The sequence below is a fragment of the Myotis brandtii genome, unplaced genomic scaffold, assembly GCF_000412655.1.
Source record: "Myotis brandtii unplaced genomic scaffold, ASM41265v1 scaffold45, whole genome shotgun sequence".
In the NCBI taxonomy this organism is placed as follows: domain Eukaryota; kingdom Metazoa; phylum Chordata; class Mammalia; order Chiroptera; family Vespertilionidae; genus Myotis; species Myotis brandtii.
Window position 1 is genome coordinate 7,342,607 of NW_005367209.1, and position 17,280 is coordinate 7,359,886.

The following is a 17,280-nucleotide window of genomic DNA, read 5'->3' on the forward strand; positions in this document are numbered from 1 at the left end:
TATAAAACTCTTAGAAGAAAGCATAGAACCAAACCTTTATGATCTTGAACCTGGCAACGATTCTTAGATACGCCACCAAGAGCATGAGCAAGAAAAACAACAACAACAAAAAAGATAATAGATAAATTGGACTTTATCAAAATTAAAAACTAAGGTGAAAAGACAATCCATAGAATTAGAGAAAATGTTTATAAATCATATATCTGATGTGGGACTTATATCTAGAATACATAAAGAACTCTTAACAACTCAATAAGAAAAGACAATCCAAGGATGATATACAAATGGGCAGTAAGTACATGAAAAGATGCTCAACATCACTAGTCATCAGGGAAATGCAAATCAAAACCACAATGAGATAGATATCAGTTCACACACCTTACGGTGGTCAATCCAAGTCACATAACAAGTGCTGATGAAGAAGTGGAGACATCAGAACCCTCATATACTACTGGTGGGAGTATAAAACAGTGCAGCCACTTTGGAAAACAGTCTGGCAGGGCTTTTATATCTGCCCACCTCCCATTTTTGAACTGAAAACTATTTATGGACACACAAAATGAGTGCCCATGTTTTTCTTCAATTGGATGGGAATGGAGGACAGTGACTCTTGATTAGGGAGCACCGCTGCAGCAGATCCGAGGAGCAGGAACCGGAGCCTGGGCTGAGTTCATAAAAAGCAGGATCTGGACAGTGGCTCCAGATGGAGGAGCCAGAGGAACCTGTGGACAGTGGGCAGTCACTGCCCCCGGTTTACATCTACAGTCCCGAGTATGTCAGCATGTGCGATTCCCTGGCCAAAGTCCCCAAACGGGCCAGTATGGTACATTCTTTGATTGAAGCATATGCACTGCATAAGCAAATGAGGATAGTTAAGCCCAAAGTGGCCTCCATGGAGGAGATGGCCACCTTCCACACCGATGCCTATCTGCAGCACCTCCAGATGGTCAGCCGAGAAGGAGATGACGATCATCCGGACTCTACGGAGTATGGCCTGGGTTATGACTGTCCAGCTACCGAAGGGATATTTGACTATGCAGCAGCTGTGGGAGGGGCTACAATCACAGCTGCCCAATGCCTGATTGATGGAATGTGCAAGGTAGCCATTAACTGGTCCGGAGGGTGGCATCACGCAAAGAAAGACGAAGCATCTGGATTTTGTTATCTCAATGATGTTGTCCTGGGAATATTACGATTGCGACGGAAATTTGACCGTGTTCTCTATGTGGATTTGGATCTGCACCATGGAGATGGTGTAGAAGATGCCTTCAGTTTCACCTCCAAAGTCATGACCGTGTCCCTGCACAAATTCTCCCCGGGGTTTTTCCCAGGAACAGGTGATGTGTCTGATGTTGGCCTAGGGAAGGGACGGTACTACAGTGTGAATGTGCCCATTCAGGATGGCATACAGGATGAGAGGTATTACCACATCTGTGAAAGTGTACTAAAGGAGGTGTACATGGCCTTTAACCCCAAAGCGGTGGTCGTACAGCTGGGAGCTGATACAATAGCTGGGGATCCGATGTGCTCCTTTAACATGACTCCGGTGGGAATTGGCAGGTGCCTGAAGTACATCCTTCAGTGGCAATTGGCAACGCTCATTTTGGGAGGAGGGGGCTATAACCTTGCCAACACAGCTCGATGCTGGACATACTTGACTGGGGTCATCCTAGGGAAAACACTATCCTCTGAGATCCCAGATCATGAGTTTTTCACAGCATATGGTCCTGATTACGTGCTGGAAATCACGCCAGGCTGCCGGCCAGACCGCAACGAGCCCCACCGAGTCCAGCAAATCCTCAGCTACATCAAAGGGAATCTGAAGCATGTGGTCTAGTGGACACAAAGGGATCAGGTTTCCAGAGCCAAAGAGCAGCGCCTGTAATGAAGGCAGCATGTTTATGCGAGCCGTGTGTGGAATTTGTGACTTCAGGGGAAATTTGGAAGAAATTAATTCTTGAAAATTTCCAAGGAGCACCAAGTGGCTGCTGGCCACCTGGGGTGAGGCAGGGAGGCACCCCGGAGGCTCAACTAGCCCTAGAGGAAGAGTGAGATTTTCAACATTAGAAGTGTTTATTTTTTAAACAAACATAAGTACCATTTTTAATCTTTGAATATTATTTTTAAGCAAGTTGGGGAGGGGGTATTTTTATTTTCTTAAAGGAGACAGATCAGAAACTGGGAGAAAGCATGGATGTGTAGTGGGTTAGCGGGGAGCTGAGAGGTAGGGTTTGGGCGTCAGGACCATCCAGGTGATGCCTTGGTGAAGGGAAATGATAGTAGATTGGGAGGTAGGAAGAAGTCCACCTCTGTTGTTTTTAGGATCATTGATCTATTTTTTAAAAATATATTTTTATTGGTATTTATGGCGAGGGAGAGAGAGATAGGAGCATCAATGAGAGAGAAGCATCAATTGGCTGCCTCCTGCACGCCTCATACTGGGGATCTAGCCCGAAACCTGGGCATGTGTCCTGATGGAATCAAATCAGCGACTTCTTGGTGCATGGGATGATGCTCAACCAACTGAGCCACACCAGCTGTTGTGTTTTTTTGAAAACCTAAAAAAAAAAAAGAAAAGAAAAAACAGTCTGGTAGTTCCTCAAACAATTAAACTGAGTTACCATATGACCCAACAGTTCCACTCCTAGGTATATGCACAAGAGAAATGAAAGCATAAGTCAACATGAAAACTTGCACACAAATGTTTAAATGCAGCATCATTCATAATAGCCAAAGGGTGGAAACTGCCGCATGTCTATCAACTAATGAATGGGTAAACAAAAATGTTATATCCATACAATGAAATACTATTCAGCCATAAAAAAGAGATGAAGCACTAATATGTGCCATAACATGGATGAGCTTGGAAAACATGATGCTAAGTGAAAGAAGGCAGTCACCAAAGACCACATATTACATGAGTTCCTTTGTAAGGAATGTCTGGAATGTCCTTCATTCAGGTCTTTGTTCACATGCACGCCTCAGAGAGGTTTTCCCAGAGCATCTAACCGAAGTTACAACCCATCACTCTCAACCCCCCTACTCTACTTTATTTAGTTTTCCTATCACTCTGATGTTACTCTTTATACCTATTCATGTGGTTTACTGTCTGTCTTTCTCACCAGAACATAAAGTCCTTCAAGGAAGGGACTTTGTATCACACTGACAGTGAGATGTTAGTAAGTACGAAATAATTTAAAATGCATGCATGAGTGATATGTTAGGAGGCAGGGTAACTTGGAAGCAGCTGAGGAACTAGGTGGTACTATATTCCTGTTCTTGCCACCTTGAGCAAGATAATATATCTCTCTGAGCCTCCATCTCTTGTCCTCCACATGTTGACAAAAATGGGACAGAACATACATTTTAGGGTGTGAGAATTAAATTACAAAGCCCTGGCTGGTGTGGCTCAGTTGGTTGAACATCGACCCATACACTGAACGAATGCTGGATCAATTCCCTGTCAGGGCACATACCCAGGTTTCGGGTTCAATCCCTGGTTGCGTACGGGAGGCAACTGATTGATGGATGTTTCTCTCTCACATTGATGTTTCTCTCCCTCTCCCTTTCTCTCTAAAAAAATCAATAAAAACACATTAAAATTACAAAACCCTGAGTTAGAAACTTTCCTTGCTGGGTTTTGGGGAACAACAGGGAGACTGGTATGGCTGGAGGATGATGAATGAGGGGAATGTTGAAGATGAGGTTGGAGAGGGATGTAGGGCTGGATTTTATTCTGCGTGTGCTGGGGAGTTATTGGGAAGTGAAGAGCAGGGCAATGGCACCATCTGATATAATCCCACTACATTATAGAAGGATCCCTCTGGCTGTGAGAGCAAGAAAGGAAGCGGACTAGTTAGGGGTTCATTCAATGATCCAAGACAAAGATGATGGTGGCTAGGCTAGCATGGTAGTAGTGGGGAAGGTGACAAGAGTCAGATTTTAGACCCTTTGAAGGTGAGGTCCATAGGATTTGCTGATTGAGATGAGAGAGAATGGAAGGGATCAAGGATGCTACCAAGTTTGTCTTTTTGATTTTTAACCTGAGAAACTTGAGATGGGAAATGCTGGTAAGCAGTGGTTTTGGGAAGAAGAGTGATTAGACTCAAGAATTTATTAGCTATTTAGACATTCATGTCAAGCAGGTGGCTGGATATTAAAGCCAAGAGTTAAATGAAGAGCCCAGGTTTAAAGTAATAAATTTGAAAAACCTGAACATGTAGAACTTTCAAAAGTCCTGGAACTGGTCCTAGCTGGTTTGGCTCAGTGGATAGAGTGTTGGCCTGCAGATTGAAGAGTCTCCGGGTTCGATTAGGGCACATGCCCGGGGCTGGATCCCCAGTAAAGGGGCACGCAGGAGGCAGCCAATCGATGATTCTCATCATTGATGTTCCTATCTCTCTCTCTCTCTCTTCCTCTCTGAAATCAATAAAAATATATTTTAAAAAAGTCACTGGACTGGATTGGGGATTGATTCATTCAAATATTAACTCCTTGTTTTGTGCTTAGCAGTGACATAGGCACTGCAGCTATGAACAATACACAGACATCCTTACTGTTGGAATTTACGTTCTAATGGGGAGGAGTAGCAAAATAACAAAAACATATAGTACATTAGCTATTAGTGTTAAAGAGGAAGGCAGGGAAGCCCTCAGTGGGAAAATGTGATGCGTCTTGAAGGTGAGGGCTTGAGCGGTGCACACGCCCGGATGCCTAGCATTTCAGGCAGAGGCTACAGCAAAGGCATAGGCGCGGGGGCAGGAGCACTTCGAGCCAGTTCACGGAAAAACCGAAACATGCCCAGTGGCTGCAGGGGAGAGAGCCGAGGCAGAGGCGGCGGCGGAGTTCACAGGCCGGGGCCGGGGCGGGGGCCGGGAATGAGGAGGAGGAGGAGCAACAGCTCTGGCAGTTCCGTTTGCTGTTAGCTCCGCCCGAGGCCCCGCCCCTCTCTGAACTCCCAGCTTCACGTTGAGGACGGAACTCCAGGGCCGGGCTCTGAGACCGGAAGTAGTTTTCTGCCGGACTCCATTTTGCCTGGGTCTGCATTTCCGGTAGTAGCGGCGGGAAGCGGGCTGCAGTAGCGCCAGGCCTCGGCGCAGGCGAATCCGGCGGGAATCGGAGCCATCAGAACCGCCACCATGGTGAGGAGGCGCAGGCCGGCGGCGCGGGCGCTCCCAAGTCTGTGTGTCGCGAGCAGGCGCTAGAGCCGCAGGCGGACTGGGGAGGCCCGGTGAGACGTGGGAGAAGGCCGTGGGGCGGGAGGTGGAAGGGCTTCCGGCTGGACCTGGAGAGTGATCCTGGGTCTGGTAGACGAGGAGGGGGTGGGCGTGTGGAGGAAGAGCTGAACCCACTTTTGCAGCCTGTGTGCGTGTTTGAAGACGCCCGGCTCTCCAGGCGCCGGCGCTGCACAGTGAAACGTTTCCTTCCTCCACCGAGTTGACTCTCTGGCTGGGGCGCGGGCGATATGATTCTATAACTCAGAGCGGCGGGCAGGTCGGCATTCAGGCAGCGGTTCTCAACCTGTGGGTCGCGACCCCTTTGGCGGTCGAACGACCCTTTCACAGGGGTCGCCTAAGACCATCCTGCATATCAGATATTTACATTACGATTCATAACAGTAGCAACATTACAGTTATGAAGTAGCAACGAAAATAATTTTATGGTTGGGTCACAACATGGGAAACTGTATTTAAAGGACCGGAAGGTTGAGAACCACTGCTAAAGTAACGGCGCCAAGGGGGCGGGGCAAGCACGCTTTCCGGAGTAGATGGTTCCGGAGCGGAGTCGAGATTGTGCCCGCGAAAATGGGAGGGGATGTAACAGATCCGAGGGGTGTAAGTGCAAAGCATAGGAAGTTCCTGGAGGGGGAATGGGGGGAGCCGGCGGGAGCCTGGTTCCTAAAGGCCTCAGGGGCATGGAATCTTGCTGGCGGTGCGGCAGGCCCCTGAAGGAATTTAACCCCCAACGTGATGGAAACTTTGTTTGCAAAGCTCACTTTGTTCAGTAGGCGAGAAAGCAGGGAAACCTGGTAGGATGTTGTTTGGGGAATTGGTTAGAGGAGGAGACGCTGGGTCCGGGCTGATGAGGTTCCTGGCTCCCGAGACAGGGCAAACTTCCCCGCTCTCCCAGCTTCAGTGGCCTCATCTGTAAAAGAGCAAAAGTAACGGAGCTGATTTTGAGAATTAAGTGAGACAGACAGTGCTTATCACAGTGCCTGGCATGAAGTGAACACTCAGTAAGTGTTGGCTATTAATGGGCCAAGAAATGTTGCCATGAAGATTGAGGTCTGTGTGGCAAGAAGCTGTCTGAGGACAAGGCAGTTAAAGGGTCATCTGAGGGAGACTGAGCCGCATAACCTGGGTCTCCCGGGTGGAATCCAAGGTTCTGACTCACATTTGTAGGTTCAGAAGCCTGTACTTGTCCAGGCTCACAGAGGTGAACAGCGTGCACAGTTAGGACTGGCCAGTCAGATTGATGCTAGGCTGATGCGCAGATCAACTGCCAGGCCATTTATTTCTAGAGAGAAATGTAACTGCCAAGGGCACCCAGCATTGTAGTGATGTCTCTGTAGTCCATTTTAGCAAAGACACATTGCAAGCCAGGCTATAAAGCAGAAAATGTTGGGTTAATTAAGAAGGATAGCAAGTTATATATTCTTAAAGACCATTATGTGTTCAAACTAATTTGTATCCTGGCTACCAGAATATTTCCCTGCCAAAGGTAGTCTTGAAGGCTCACTAACAAATTCTCCTTTGGGGCATTCTGCTCTCACCTCCAAGCTGATCAGCTCCTTTCTGATAAGCTTCTGGCTGCTTGGATTTTAGTGCCAGCCCCATTCCAGCTGGTTTACTGGCTTTTTAATGGAATGTGGGTGTTTTACAGTACTGGAGTCACACGCCTGTAATCTTCCCAGTGGCAGGTGGCTCATCTCAGGTATGCATGGATTGGATTAGTTTGGAGACCTATACGTTCACTGGTCACCACTGAAACTTACCCAGCCTAAACAAAGGCAACTGTAATATGAGATGATTTGAAGGGAAAGGACAAAAACAGGAGTGGGCAGAGGTCAGGACTGAACAAGGTATAACTTGGGAGAATTCCTGGGAAAGGACTGTGGCTGTACTAAGCAAGACAGGTACTTAGAAAAGCAGGCTGCAGCAGAAGTTTTTAGGAAGGACTAGGGGATATGTGGTTCCACCCTGGCCGGGTAGCTCAGTTGCTTAGAGAGTAGTCCTGATACGCCAAGGTTGTGGGTGCAATCTCCAGTCAGGGTACATATGGGAGTGAACCAGTGAATGCATGAATGACTGGAACAAATCCATGTTTCTCTCTCTTCCCTGCTGATTTCTCCTTGCAGACTGTGGGCAAGAGCAGCAAGATGCTGCAGCACATCGACTACAGGATGAGGTGCATCCTGCAAGACGGTCGTATCTTCATTGGCACCTTCAAGGCTTTCGACAAGCATATGAATTTGATCCTATGCGATTGTGATGAATTCAGGAAGATCAAGTGAGGAATGGGCTGTGTGGGGAGGGATTTGGATGAGGGGGATAGACGCGGGGGGGCAAGTGATAGGTGGTGATACAGCTAGCTGATTCCTGTTGGTTTGCTCTCCTGTTTTAGAGGGCAGATTTAAATGGAGACATTGGACACTTAAATCGCTTTCTTTAGCCCAGCAATCCTTGCTCTGTAGTTCTAGCACATTACTTGTTGTAAGAAGGGCTGCTAGGCTTTTGTTTCTCTTTTCTCATGCCCCTGGGTATTGGGGTAAAGGGCTGTCATGTTCTCCCCACAGGTGTATGAGGGGGGAGAGCTTGATTTTCTGGCCTCATTACCTATTTGTAAAGCTGTAGCCTAAAGGGCTCTCCCAATGCAGCCTGGTCTGAAACTGCTTTAAGAAGCCTCTGACCCTCTTCAGGGTAAGTGCTCAGCTTCCCCTGTGGGTTTGGGGCCAGTGATTTTTGTTGGCATTTATAGAAATAATTAGATTTCTATAGTTCCATAAGTTATTGGATGACTCCCTTATATTAAGACTCCCAGATCTTAAGTTTCTGACCTAAAATATGTGGTCTAGCTTTTTGTCCTATTTTTACATTCAAGGCAACTTGAGGCCCAGAGAGGTTATATAATTTTCATGGTCATTCAGCTCTCTGGCCACGTGCAGTGTCCATGTTGTCAGCAGCTGTGAAATCCCTTTGATTCCCTTTGGGGCCGTTGTTTTCTTTGGGGCATGAGGTTAAGAAGAATAGGACAAAAAATGTGGTAGCATGGCTGATTGCCAGGTATGCACATTAGAGAAGGGCCAGCAGGTCAGTGTAGAATTATTCCAAACAGTTCTCTTTTTCAAATGAAACTAACTTTATTCTGACAATAAAAAAATTTTTATTAGAAAATCGTTTTCAAAATAAAGAAAAATATATGAGAAAAAATTAAAATGCCCAGAAAAGTTTTTTTTAAGATTGTGAAAGACAGTATATACTTTTAATTGAAAATAAGAAAATATAGATAAGCATAAAAAGGGGGAAAAATATCCACCCACAGAAAACCACTGTTAATTTATTATAAAATAGCATTAAAATGAAACCTTTACCCTGGCTGACATGGCTCAGTGTCAGCCTGTGAACCAGGAGGTCATGGTTCAATTCCTGATCAAGGATTCTCTCTCATCATTGATGCTCCTCTCTCTCCCTCTCCCTTCCCCTCTGAAATCAACAAATATATATTAAAAAGAAAGAAACCTTTAAGTTGATTTTTACATTGATCAGGTATTTTTTCTTTCTTTTTAGCATACTGGCTTTGGGATTTTCTTTCCTTCCCTGCCTTGTGGTTATTTTTCCTAGATTGCATTCATATTTTGTTCATCTTTTCTGGCTGTGGTTTTTTGGAGATTTCTGTTTTTGTGCTTGGAGGACAGAGGTGTAGTTCCTATGTAGTTAACCTCTTACTTTTCCTTTATGGTTTCTATTTCTGATGTGAGGTAAGGGACCCACTTGTGCGTGGTGGTGAATGGGATTCAGTTGACTTGAGTTGTTTCAGCTGCCTTCTGACACTGGCAAGACCTTAAGTTGAAGGGAGGGAACACAGTGATAGATAGCAGGGAAGATTGATTGAGGAAAGATGACGTATGGTTGTTACAGAATAACATTGAGCCAGGGCTGGGCTTTCTTGACTGTTGTCCTATCTCTTGTTCTGTGCATCCTCTTGGCATAGGAATCAACCACCTTGGGGTTACAGATACATCCTGTGAAAACTATCTAGAAGAGCTGTCTTGGGGAAAGTTTATGAACCATTTGTCAGGGGATGGAGTGTAAAACAAATCTTAGAGGCCCCTAGGTAGGTGAACTTGAACTTTACCGTCTTTCTAATGCTTGCTTTTTTGTTTCTTCTAAACCTGTCTTTAGGCCAAAGAACTCAAAACAAGCGGAAAGAGAAGAGAAGCGAGTTCTCGGGCTGGTGCTACTTCGAGGGGAGAACCTGGTCTCAATGACAGTAGAGGGACCTCCTCCCAAAGATGTAAGTCTGAGCAGAGTGGCAGTGAAAAGCCATATTGAGCATGTGCAGTATTTTATTTAATCCTTGCAGCCATCCTTGAGATAAATTACTCCCACTTTATAGGTAAAAACTGGGTTTTAGTAACTTGCTCAAGGTGTCACAGAAAACCCAGCCCTACCTCAATGTTACTCTGTAGTAAGAGGTGACATTGGCATTTAATCCCAAGCATTCTTGATTCTGTAAACACCAACCTACATTTAGAAGTAGAGCAGATTTTAGAGAATCTAATCAAATTTATTTTCCCTTTTTTATTTTGACATTTTTTATCAAAGGAATATTTCTCTTATACTGGTTTTTGTCCATGTATATATACATACACATATATATTAGTATTTAACACATAATATGCTTGTAATATTTTGTTTTGCTTTTTCACTTAATGTAAATATTTCTGTACTTGCTGTATATAAGTCATGTTAGTGGAATGACTTAAGATATTTTCTCAAGTGAGTACAGAGTATTCTATCCTAGTAATTTACTTATTTTTGGACTTCAGTTGAAGCTTTTTTTCAATATAAATGACTGCAAGTGATGTTAACCATATTTTTTTGTTCAAAGAATATGTACCAATATATAACTCTTGGAATCCATTCCCAGTAGAATTTACTATTCTAATGTAGCCCATTGTAAACGTTCCATGACCACAAGCAGTTTTGTCATAATTCCATTATTTGCAGATGAGGAAACAGTTTCAAAATCGTGGGATTACTTCCCCACTGTCACCCACCAGGTGAGATTCAGACCTGGGACTGAACCTCATGTTTCTTTGATGCCAGGTCAAGTGCTCTTGTCTACTGCACCCTCCTGAATGGAGCCTTGGCCCTTTGTTAGTTTAATTTTCATGGGAATGTGTATAGGTGATTGTGTTGTGGCATGTTCTCTAGACTTACCCTTAAACTCTTTGAGCCTGCCAGGGGTGACAGCTAGGCGTATAATCTTAGGTGGAGGAGTAATGGTGTTACCACATACCGGTGGACAGTGTCTGTAAGTTGTTTTGATGCCCTATAAGTCTAAGATGCTCTCTTGGCAATGGCATTCCAAAATGTACATCTGATTTTCTAGGCCACAAGCATTTTAGCTTATTTCTTTATTTTTTAGACTGGCATTGCCCGAGTGCCACTTGCTGGAGCTGCTGGGGGCCCGGGGATCGGCAGGGCTGCTGGCAGAGGAATCCCAGCTGGTGTTCCCATGCCCCAGGCCCCCGCAGGACTTGCTGGGCCAGTTCGTGGGGTTGGTGGACCATCCCAACAGGTGAGGAGTTGGGGAAAGGCACCAGTGTCTGGTGGTTCAAGGATAGAGGGCGGGTCTGCAGTTTGGGAAGAGTCCAGAATGACCAACCTATGACTGTCAGGCTATCAGTGTTTCATGGTGCTTTGTGTATATGTTCCTAGAATCAAGTGAAAAGGAAAACTTGTCATTGTAAACTATATGATGGTACTAGGAAAGACATTCATGAAAGGTATATTAGCTGAACGTATTGTAGCAAAAAGTTTCTATGACAACATTTGAAATATACTGTCATAACTTATTAGTTATTTGAAAATGCAGGTGCCTTCTCTAATTTGTGTTGGGCATTCTTAACTCAAGTCTAGAAGATGGGGGTTGGGCATTCAAGCTTTATCTCTGAAAGATGGCTTTTTGTTTGTTTTGGTTAATACTCACCTGAGGATATTTTTCCCATTGATTTTTATTTTTAATTTTTAAATATATATTTTTATTGATTTCAGAGAGGAAGGAAGAGGGATAGATAGAAACATCAATGATGAGAGAGAATCATTGATTGGCTGCCTCCTGCATGCCCACTACTGGGGATCGAGCCTGCAATTCAGGATGTGCCCTTGACCGGAATTGAACCTGGGACCCTTCAGTCCACTGGCCGATGCTCTATTCACTGAGCCAAACCAGCTGTGGCTCCCATTGATTTTTAGAGAGTGGGAGGGAGGAGGAGAGACATAGAAGAGGCATTGATGTGAGAGAGACACATTGATTGTTTGCCTCCTGCATATGCCCCAACTGGCGCCACGGATTGAGCCTGCAACTGAGATATATGCCCTTGACAGGAGTCGAGCCTGCAACCCTTCAGTCTGTGGGCTCATGCTCTACCCACTGAGCCAAACTGTCTAGGGCTAGAAGATGGTTTTGACTACAGAGTCTTAAGGCCTGAGTGGTAGTTTAGGGGATTTGGTGTCTGCTGCTTTACCAGGTTGGGGAGGAGAGTAGGATGCAGCATTCCACTGGACTGTTCTGCCTAATTCTCTTCTTGTGTTCTCTTAGGTGATGACCCCACAAGCAAGAGGCACTGTTGCAGCTGCTGCCACAGCTAGTATTGCAGGGGCCCCAACCCAGTACCCACCGGGCCGTGCAGGTCCTCCCCCACCTATGGGCCGAGGGGCACCCCCTCCAGGTAAGAAGCCCATAAGGAGAGCATTGCTAATTGCTAAAAGATGCCTGAGCTGGATTTATGATGAGACATACCTTGACTGAAACTGATGATGAGTTTTTATAGTTAAGCAGGATTACTCTGAGATCCAGCCTGGCTGACTACCGTGGAACAAGAGCCATTGGGAGTTCCCACCTCTTTGGCTCAAGTCCCAGTTTGCTAGGAGATGCTGGGAGAGTGGAATGGTCCATCTGTCTTCAGAATTTGGTAGATAGCTTGTATGTTTTTTTGCTACCTTTTGACAGACACTTGAGCTATCTTTTGGGGGCTTTTCTCTTTCAGGCATGATGGGCCCACCTCCTGGTATGAGGCCTCCCATGGGTCCCCCAATGGGAATCCCCCCTGGACGAGGAACTCCAATGGGCATGCCCCCTCCAGGAATGCGGCCCCCTCCACCAGGAATGCGAGGTAATGCTCACAGCAGTGATTTAGACTTCCTTCCCTAGAGCCATATTGGGATGGGAAGTGGAGGGAAGGTGAGATTTTGACTATACCTCTGGGCTTTCAGGCCTTCAGCCTAGTGAAGTGAACTCTTTCTTAGAGGACAACTTAATGCAGAAAGGAAAGAGGGAACAGCATTTCTTTAATTGACCTAACTCCCTCTGCACCCAGGTACTTCTCAGTGTCCAAGGCAGTGTTTTTAGGGCACTGTGAAATAATGCACTCTGAGGGTCCCCAATAAAGGTCATGGAATTAATTTTCTTACACTCTTTGGTTTGTAGTGTTTAGTAATTAAGAAAGGGCTCTGGGCTTTGCTATATACTATTTAGTATGTATATCTTTTTAACTCCAGTTTGAGAAATGGTGACATAGATCAGCCTTTGTTATAGGTAAGAAAACAGGCCCAGAGAAAATTCAGTGTCTAGACCAACCGTGGGCAAACTACGGCCCGCGGGCCGGATCCGGCCCATTTGAAATGAATAAAACTAAAAAAAAAAGACCGTACCGTTTTATGTAATGATGTTTACTTTGAATTTATATTAGTTCAAACAAACACTCCATCCATGCTTTTGTTCCGGCCCTCCGGTCCAGTTTAAGAACCCATTGTGGCCCTCGAGTCAAAAAGTTTGCCCACCCCTGGTCTAGACTCTCAGACCAGTGTTCTTTTCACCAAGCCATAGTGGTTTTTAAGCTAACCCAGAGCTGTCACACTAGGTGATTCCTATGTCTCTAGTCTGAGTTTTCTGCTTTTGGGTTTTGTAAGCATGGGAATCTAATTGGCCCTAGAGATGTCACCAGTCAGCACATACCTCCCTCCAGTTGATAACTGCAGGATGTGGGAGCCTGGGCAGGAATGGGGATTTGACTTGCAGATCAGGCACTGACTAAACTCCTTACTCTTACTTCAGGCCTTCTTTGATCCTTGGCCACAGAGTTACGGAAGTAGCTCCACAGAGGCGTGGTCCCGGTCCACCAGGGCCACACTACCACAGACCGGTTTGTTTGTTATGCTGTTATACTTGGAGTCTCACCAGATTGTCTGGTTTCCCTTACAGGGCCCCCTCCCCCAGGAATGCACCCACCAAGGCCCTAGACTCATCTTGGCCCTCCTCAGCTCCCTGCCTGTTTCCTGAAAGCCTGTACATAGTCCTTTTGTTTCTTGTGCCTCAGAAACAGCATTTCTTAATAAACTCTTAATAGGATATTATAAGTGCACCTGGTGTTTCTGTTCATTTTTAGAAAAATCTTTGATAATGTCAGGTGCTTAATTGAGTCAAGAAGGGGTGCCTTGGAAAAATCAGCCTTAATCTTAACTGTTTGCCTTTTAAAATATTTTTCTACACATTTGAAGAGATCACAACCTCCTACCAAGAGAGTTACAGAATTGAACTACAATGAGATATTTTAACCTATCAAATTGGCAAAGATCGGTTTGTTGAAATAAACATACACTGTTGGAGAGGGTTGGGACTTTGTGTATCCTCTTTGGAAGGAACTCATCTAAATAGCTTCTTGAGCAGTACTTTATTTTTGTACAATAAAGTATGCAGTTAGTACTAAAAATGAAAATCCTATTGATAGGAATAATTTAATGTGACTTTCTCCTAGGGTTATACATATACATGTAACCTTATCCAACTTTTGAATTGTGGGGCCTCCATGATTTCTTCTACCCAAAGCCTATGTTCAGTTGATAAAATGGTCATTGAGCAGTAGTAATTTAGTACTTGGGTACAGCTATAAGAGGTCACCACTATTTTTTTTGTTCTCGTTAATCCTCATCCAAAGATATTTTTCCATTGAGTTTTAATGAGTGGAAAGGATGGGGAGAGACACAGAGAGAGAAACATATCAATTGGTTGCCTCCTGCATGTGTCTGACCAGAGCTGGGGATCTAGCCTGCAATCGAAGTACATGCCCTTGACCGGAATCTGACCTGGGACCCTTAAGCCTGCAGTCTGATGCTCTATCCACTGAGCCAAACCAGCTAGGGCTCACCACTGTTCTTAAATTACTGTCCTTGGGGAATACAATTCTAAATCTAAAGGAGAACTTAATGAAAAAAAGAAGAAAAAAAAGATGTGCAGTAAGGGGGTGTTTGTCTAGGAATTTAAGTTTGGTTCAACATAACCCATATAATAGAAGAAAAAAGACACATTATATGGTCATTTCAATAGATGCAGAAAAAGCATTTGGCAGAATTTCCCAACCATTTTATTATAGAAACACTCAGCAAATTAAAAACAGAAGGGAACTTTCTAAACATAAAGGGACTTAATGGAAACGTTTCCTCTTAAGATAAGGAGCAAAGCAAGATTGTCACTTTGGGCACTGCTGTTCAACATTGTACTGGAAGTTCTAGCTAGAGCAATTACACAAGAAAAAAAAAAGTTCCAAATTAGGAAGAAGCAAAACTACAACTATTATATATATATATATATAGATAATCCCAAACAATTCATAAGAGCTACTAGAACTGATAAATGAATTTAGCAAGATTGCAGGGTACAAGATCACACAAAAACTAGTATTTTTATATTCCAGCAATGAACAATCTGAAAAGGAAGTTTAAAAAATTGTATTTATAATAGCATTCAAAAGAATACCTATGAAACAACCAAGGAAGTGAAAGATTTGTACACTGAAAACTAAATGTCCTGAAAGAAATTTTAAATGGAAAGGTCTCATATTCAATGGCAACATTCCCTGAAGTGATCTGTGGGTTCAGTGCAATCCCTGTAAAAATTCCAATGGCTTTTGCAGAAATGGAAAAGCAAAAACAACTTTGAAAAAGAACAAAGTTGGAGGTCTGACACTTCCTAATTTCAAAACTTACCATAAAACTTCAGTAATCAGAACAGTGTGGCACTGGCATTAAGATAGATGTAGGCCAATAGAATAGAATTGAAATAAACCCTTGCAAATACAGTCAATTGGTTTTTGATAATGCCAAATCTTTTACTGGAAAAAGAATAGTCTCTTCAACAAGTGCTGGACAATTGGATAACCACATCCAAAAGATGACATTGAATCTCTGTGTTACTCCATATATCACTAACAAAATGGATCAACAATTGAAATATAAGAACCAGAAATAATAAAACTACTAGAAGAAAACAAACCTTCGTGACCTTGGATTGGTGATGGATTCTTAGGTTGGACACCAAAAGCAAAGCAACAAAAGAAAAAAAATGAACTTCATCAAAAATGTCTTTGCATCAAAGGACATCAAGAATGAAGAGGCAACCTGCAGATGAGGAGAAAAGATTCACAAATCTTTGATCTGGGTTTACCAGTATTGTCTAGACCAGTGGTTGCCAACCTTTCAGACCTCATGGACCACCAGTGGTCGCAGACCACCAGTTGGCGACTGTGGATCTAAACTATAAAGAACCTTTATAATTTAATAAAAAGATGAATTTAAAACCCAATGAGGTCCTGGCCAGTGTTTCTCAATGGTTAGAGCATCAACATGCATACCGAAGGTTTATGGGTCAATTAATGGTCAAAGGCACATCCTGGGTTGCAGGTTCAATCCTTAGCCCAGACTGGGCGCGTGGCAGAGGCAACCAATCAATGTGTCTCTCACATTGCTGTTTTTCTCTTCCCCCTCCTTCCCTCCCAACTCTAAAAATCAATAGAAAAAATATCCTTGGGTGAGGATTATTAACAACATATAAAGCCCAATTAAAAAGTCAGTAAAGGAATTCAATTGACATTTTTTCAACGAATTACAAGTGAACAACAAGCACATGAGAAGGTATTTAATATTGGTCGTTAGATGCAAATCAAAACCACAATGATATACCACTTCACACCTACTAGGATGGCTTTAATGGAAAAAAGATAAATGACAACTATGTGGAGAAATAGCCCTTGTGCATTACTGGTGACAATGTAGAATGATGCAGCCACTATAGAAAAAGTTCAGTGGTTTCTTAAAAAATTAAACATAGAATTACCACATGATCCAGCAAATTCCACTCCTAGGTAGATAGCATTATTCATAATCAATAGGTGGGAACAGCCCTGGCCCGGTTTGGCTCAGTGGTAGAGTGTCAGCCTCAGACTGAAGTGTCGGGTGGATGAATGGATAAACAAATTGGATATACATTCAATGGAATATTAGCCATATAAGGGGTGAAGTGTTGATACAATGCCACTTGGATGAACCTCAAAAACATTGCAAAGTGAAAGAAGCCAGACACCAGAGATTACATAATTGATTCCTTTTATAGGAAATACCTAGAATAGGTAAAACCAGAGAGACAAAGCTGATGAGAAGTTACCAGGGGATGAGGATGGAGGAAATGGAGAGTGCTTTTATGTGGTGATGAAAAGTTTTGAAACTAGAGATAGATGGTAGTTGGACAACATTGTAAATACATTAAATACCAAGTCAAATTAAAGTGGTTAATTGTGTTATGTGAGTTGGACCTCAATTTAAAAAAGAAATTTTCTTTACGGAAAGAGTTTACCAAGGCTTCCTTAGAAGTGTTAGAAAAGATATTCCCAGCAGAGGAGAAGGCTGAGGAGTAGAACATCAGGTAGGTGAGCTTGGCAGCAGCTTTTGGCAGAAGTGTTAATGGTTGGTTGCTGCTGGGGTCCAACCCCAGCAGGTCCAGGGGTCCCCAAAGGTGTGGACGGAGTCGGCGATGAAGGAATGACACGGAGACAGCGTTCAGTTGATCAGCAGCTTAGCCAGGATCTCTAGCCAGGAACTCCAGCCAAGTCCTGGTCAGGATCTCCAGCGAAGTTCTGGCTAGGTTCTCCAGCCAGGTTCTCCTGCCATGTTCTGTCTAGGTTCTCCAGCCAAGTTCTGTAGCCAGGTTCTGTCCAGGATCTTT

The 17,280-nt window shown here is 43.9% G+C and overlaps 2 protein-coding genes and 1 long non-coding RNA gene across 4 annotated transcripts in view; all 3 read left to right on the top strand.

Moving 5' to 3' along the window:
* The first annotated feature begins 169 nt into the window (after positions 1-169).
* LOC102260131 (histone deacetylase 8) lies at positions 170-2,385 on the top strand. Its single transcript, XM_005874728.2, has one exon. It carries the CDS (start codon positions 704-706, stop codon positions 1,835-1,837), a length of 1,134 nt encoding a protein of 377 aa, XP_005874790.1. The 5' UTR covers positions 170-703; the 3' UTR covers positions 1,838-2,385.
* A 2,595-nt stretch (positions 2,386-4,980) lies between these two features.
* On the top strand, positions 4,981-13,648 carry SNRPB (small nuclear ribonucleoprotein polypeptides B and B1). Of its 2 annotated transcripts, none has more exons than XM_005874731.2 (7): positions 4,981-5,141; positions 7,358-7,509; positions 9,402-9,513; positions 10,651-10,803; positions 11,827-11,956; positions 12,275-12,400; positions 13,489-13,648. In XM_005874731.2, exons 1-7 carry the CDS (start codon positions 5,139-5,141, stop codon positions 13,524-13,526), a joined length of 714 nt encoding a protein of 237 aa, XP_005874793.1. In that variant the 5' UTR covers positions 4,981-5,138; the 3' UTR covers positions 13,527-13,648. The 2 variants fall into 2 exon arrangements, with proteins under 2 accessions (XP_005874793.1, XP_005874794.1); XM_005874732.2 differs by having other exon boundaries at positions 4,983-5,141; positions 13,342-13,648.
* A 2,887-nt stretch (positions 13,649-16,535) lies between these two features.
* The window catches only part of LOC106727571, a 1,488-nt gene continuing 743 nt past the window's right edge, over positions 16,536-17,280 (top strand). Inside the window, exon 1 of the long non-coding RNA XR_001363805.1 lies at positions 16,536-17,025. This is a non-coding gene — a long non-coding RNA (uncharacterized LOC106727571). The remainder of the gene's footprint in view (positions 17,026-17,280) is intronic.

Excerpts from the sequence above, each read along its gene's own strand:
- LOC102260131 (XM_005874728.2), top strand. The coding sequence starts at position 704 with ATGGAGGAGCCAGAGGAACCTGTGGACAGTGGGCAGTCACTGCCCCCG.
- SNRPB (XM_005874731.2), top strand. Across the intron at positions 7,510-9,401 it reads GATGAATTCAGGAAGATCAA|GCCAAAGAACTCAAAACAAG; the intron begins GTGAGGAATGGG and ends ACCTGTCTTTAG. Across the intron at positions 12,401-13,488 it reads CCCTCCACCAGGAATGCGAG|GGCCCCCTCCCCCAGGAATG; the intron begins GTAATGCTCACA and ends TTTCCCTTACAG.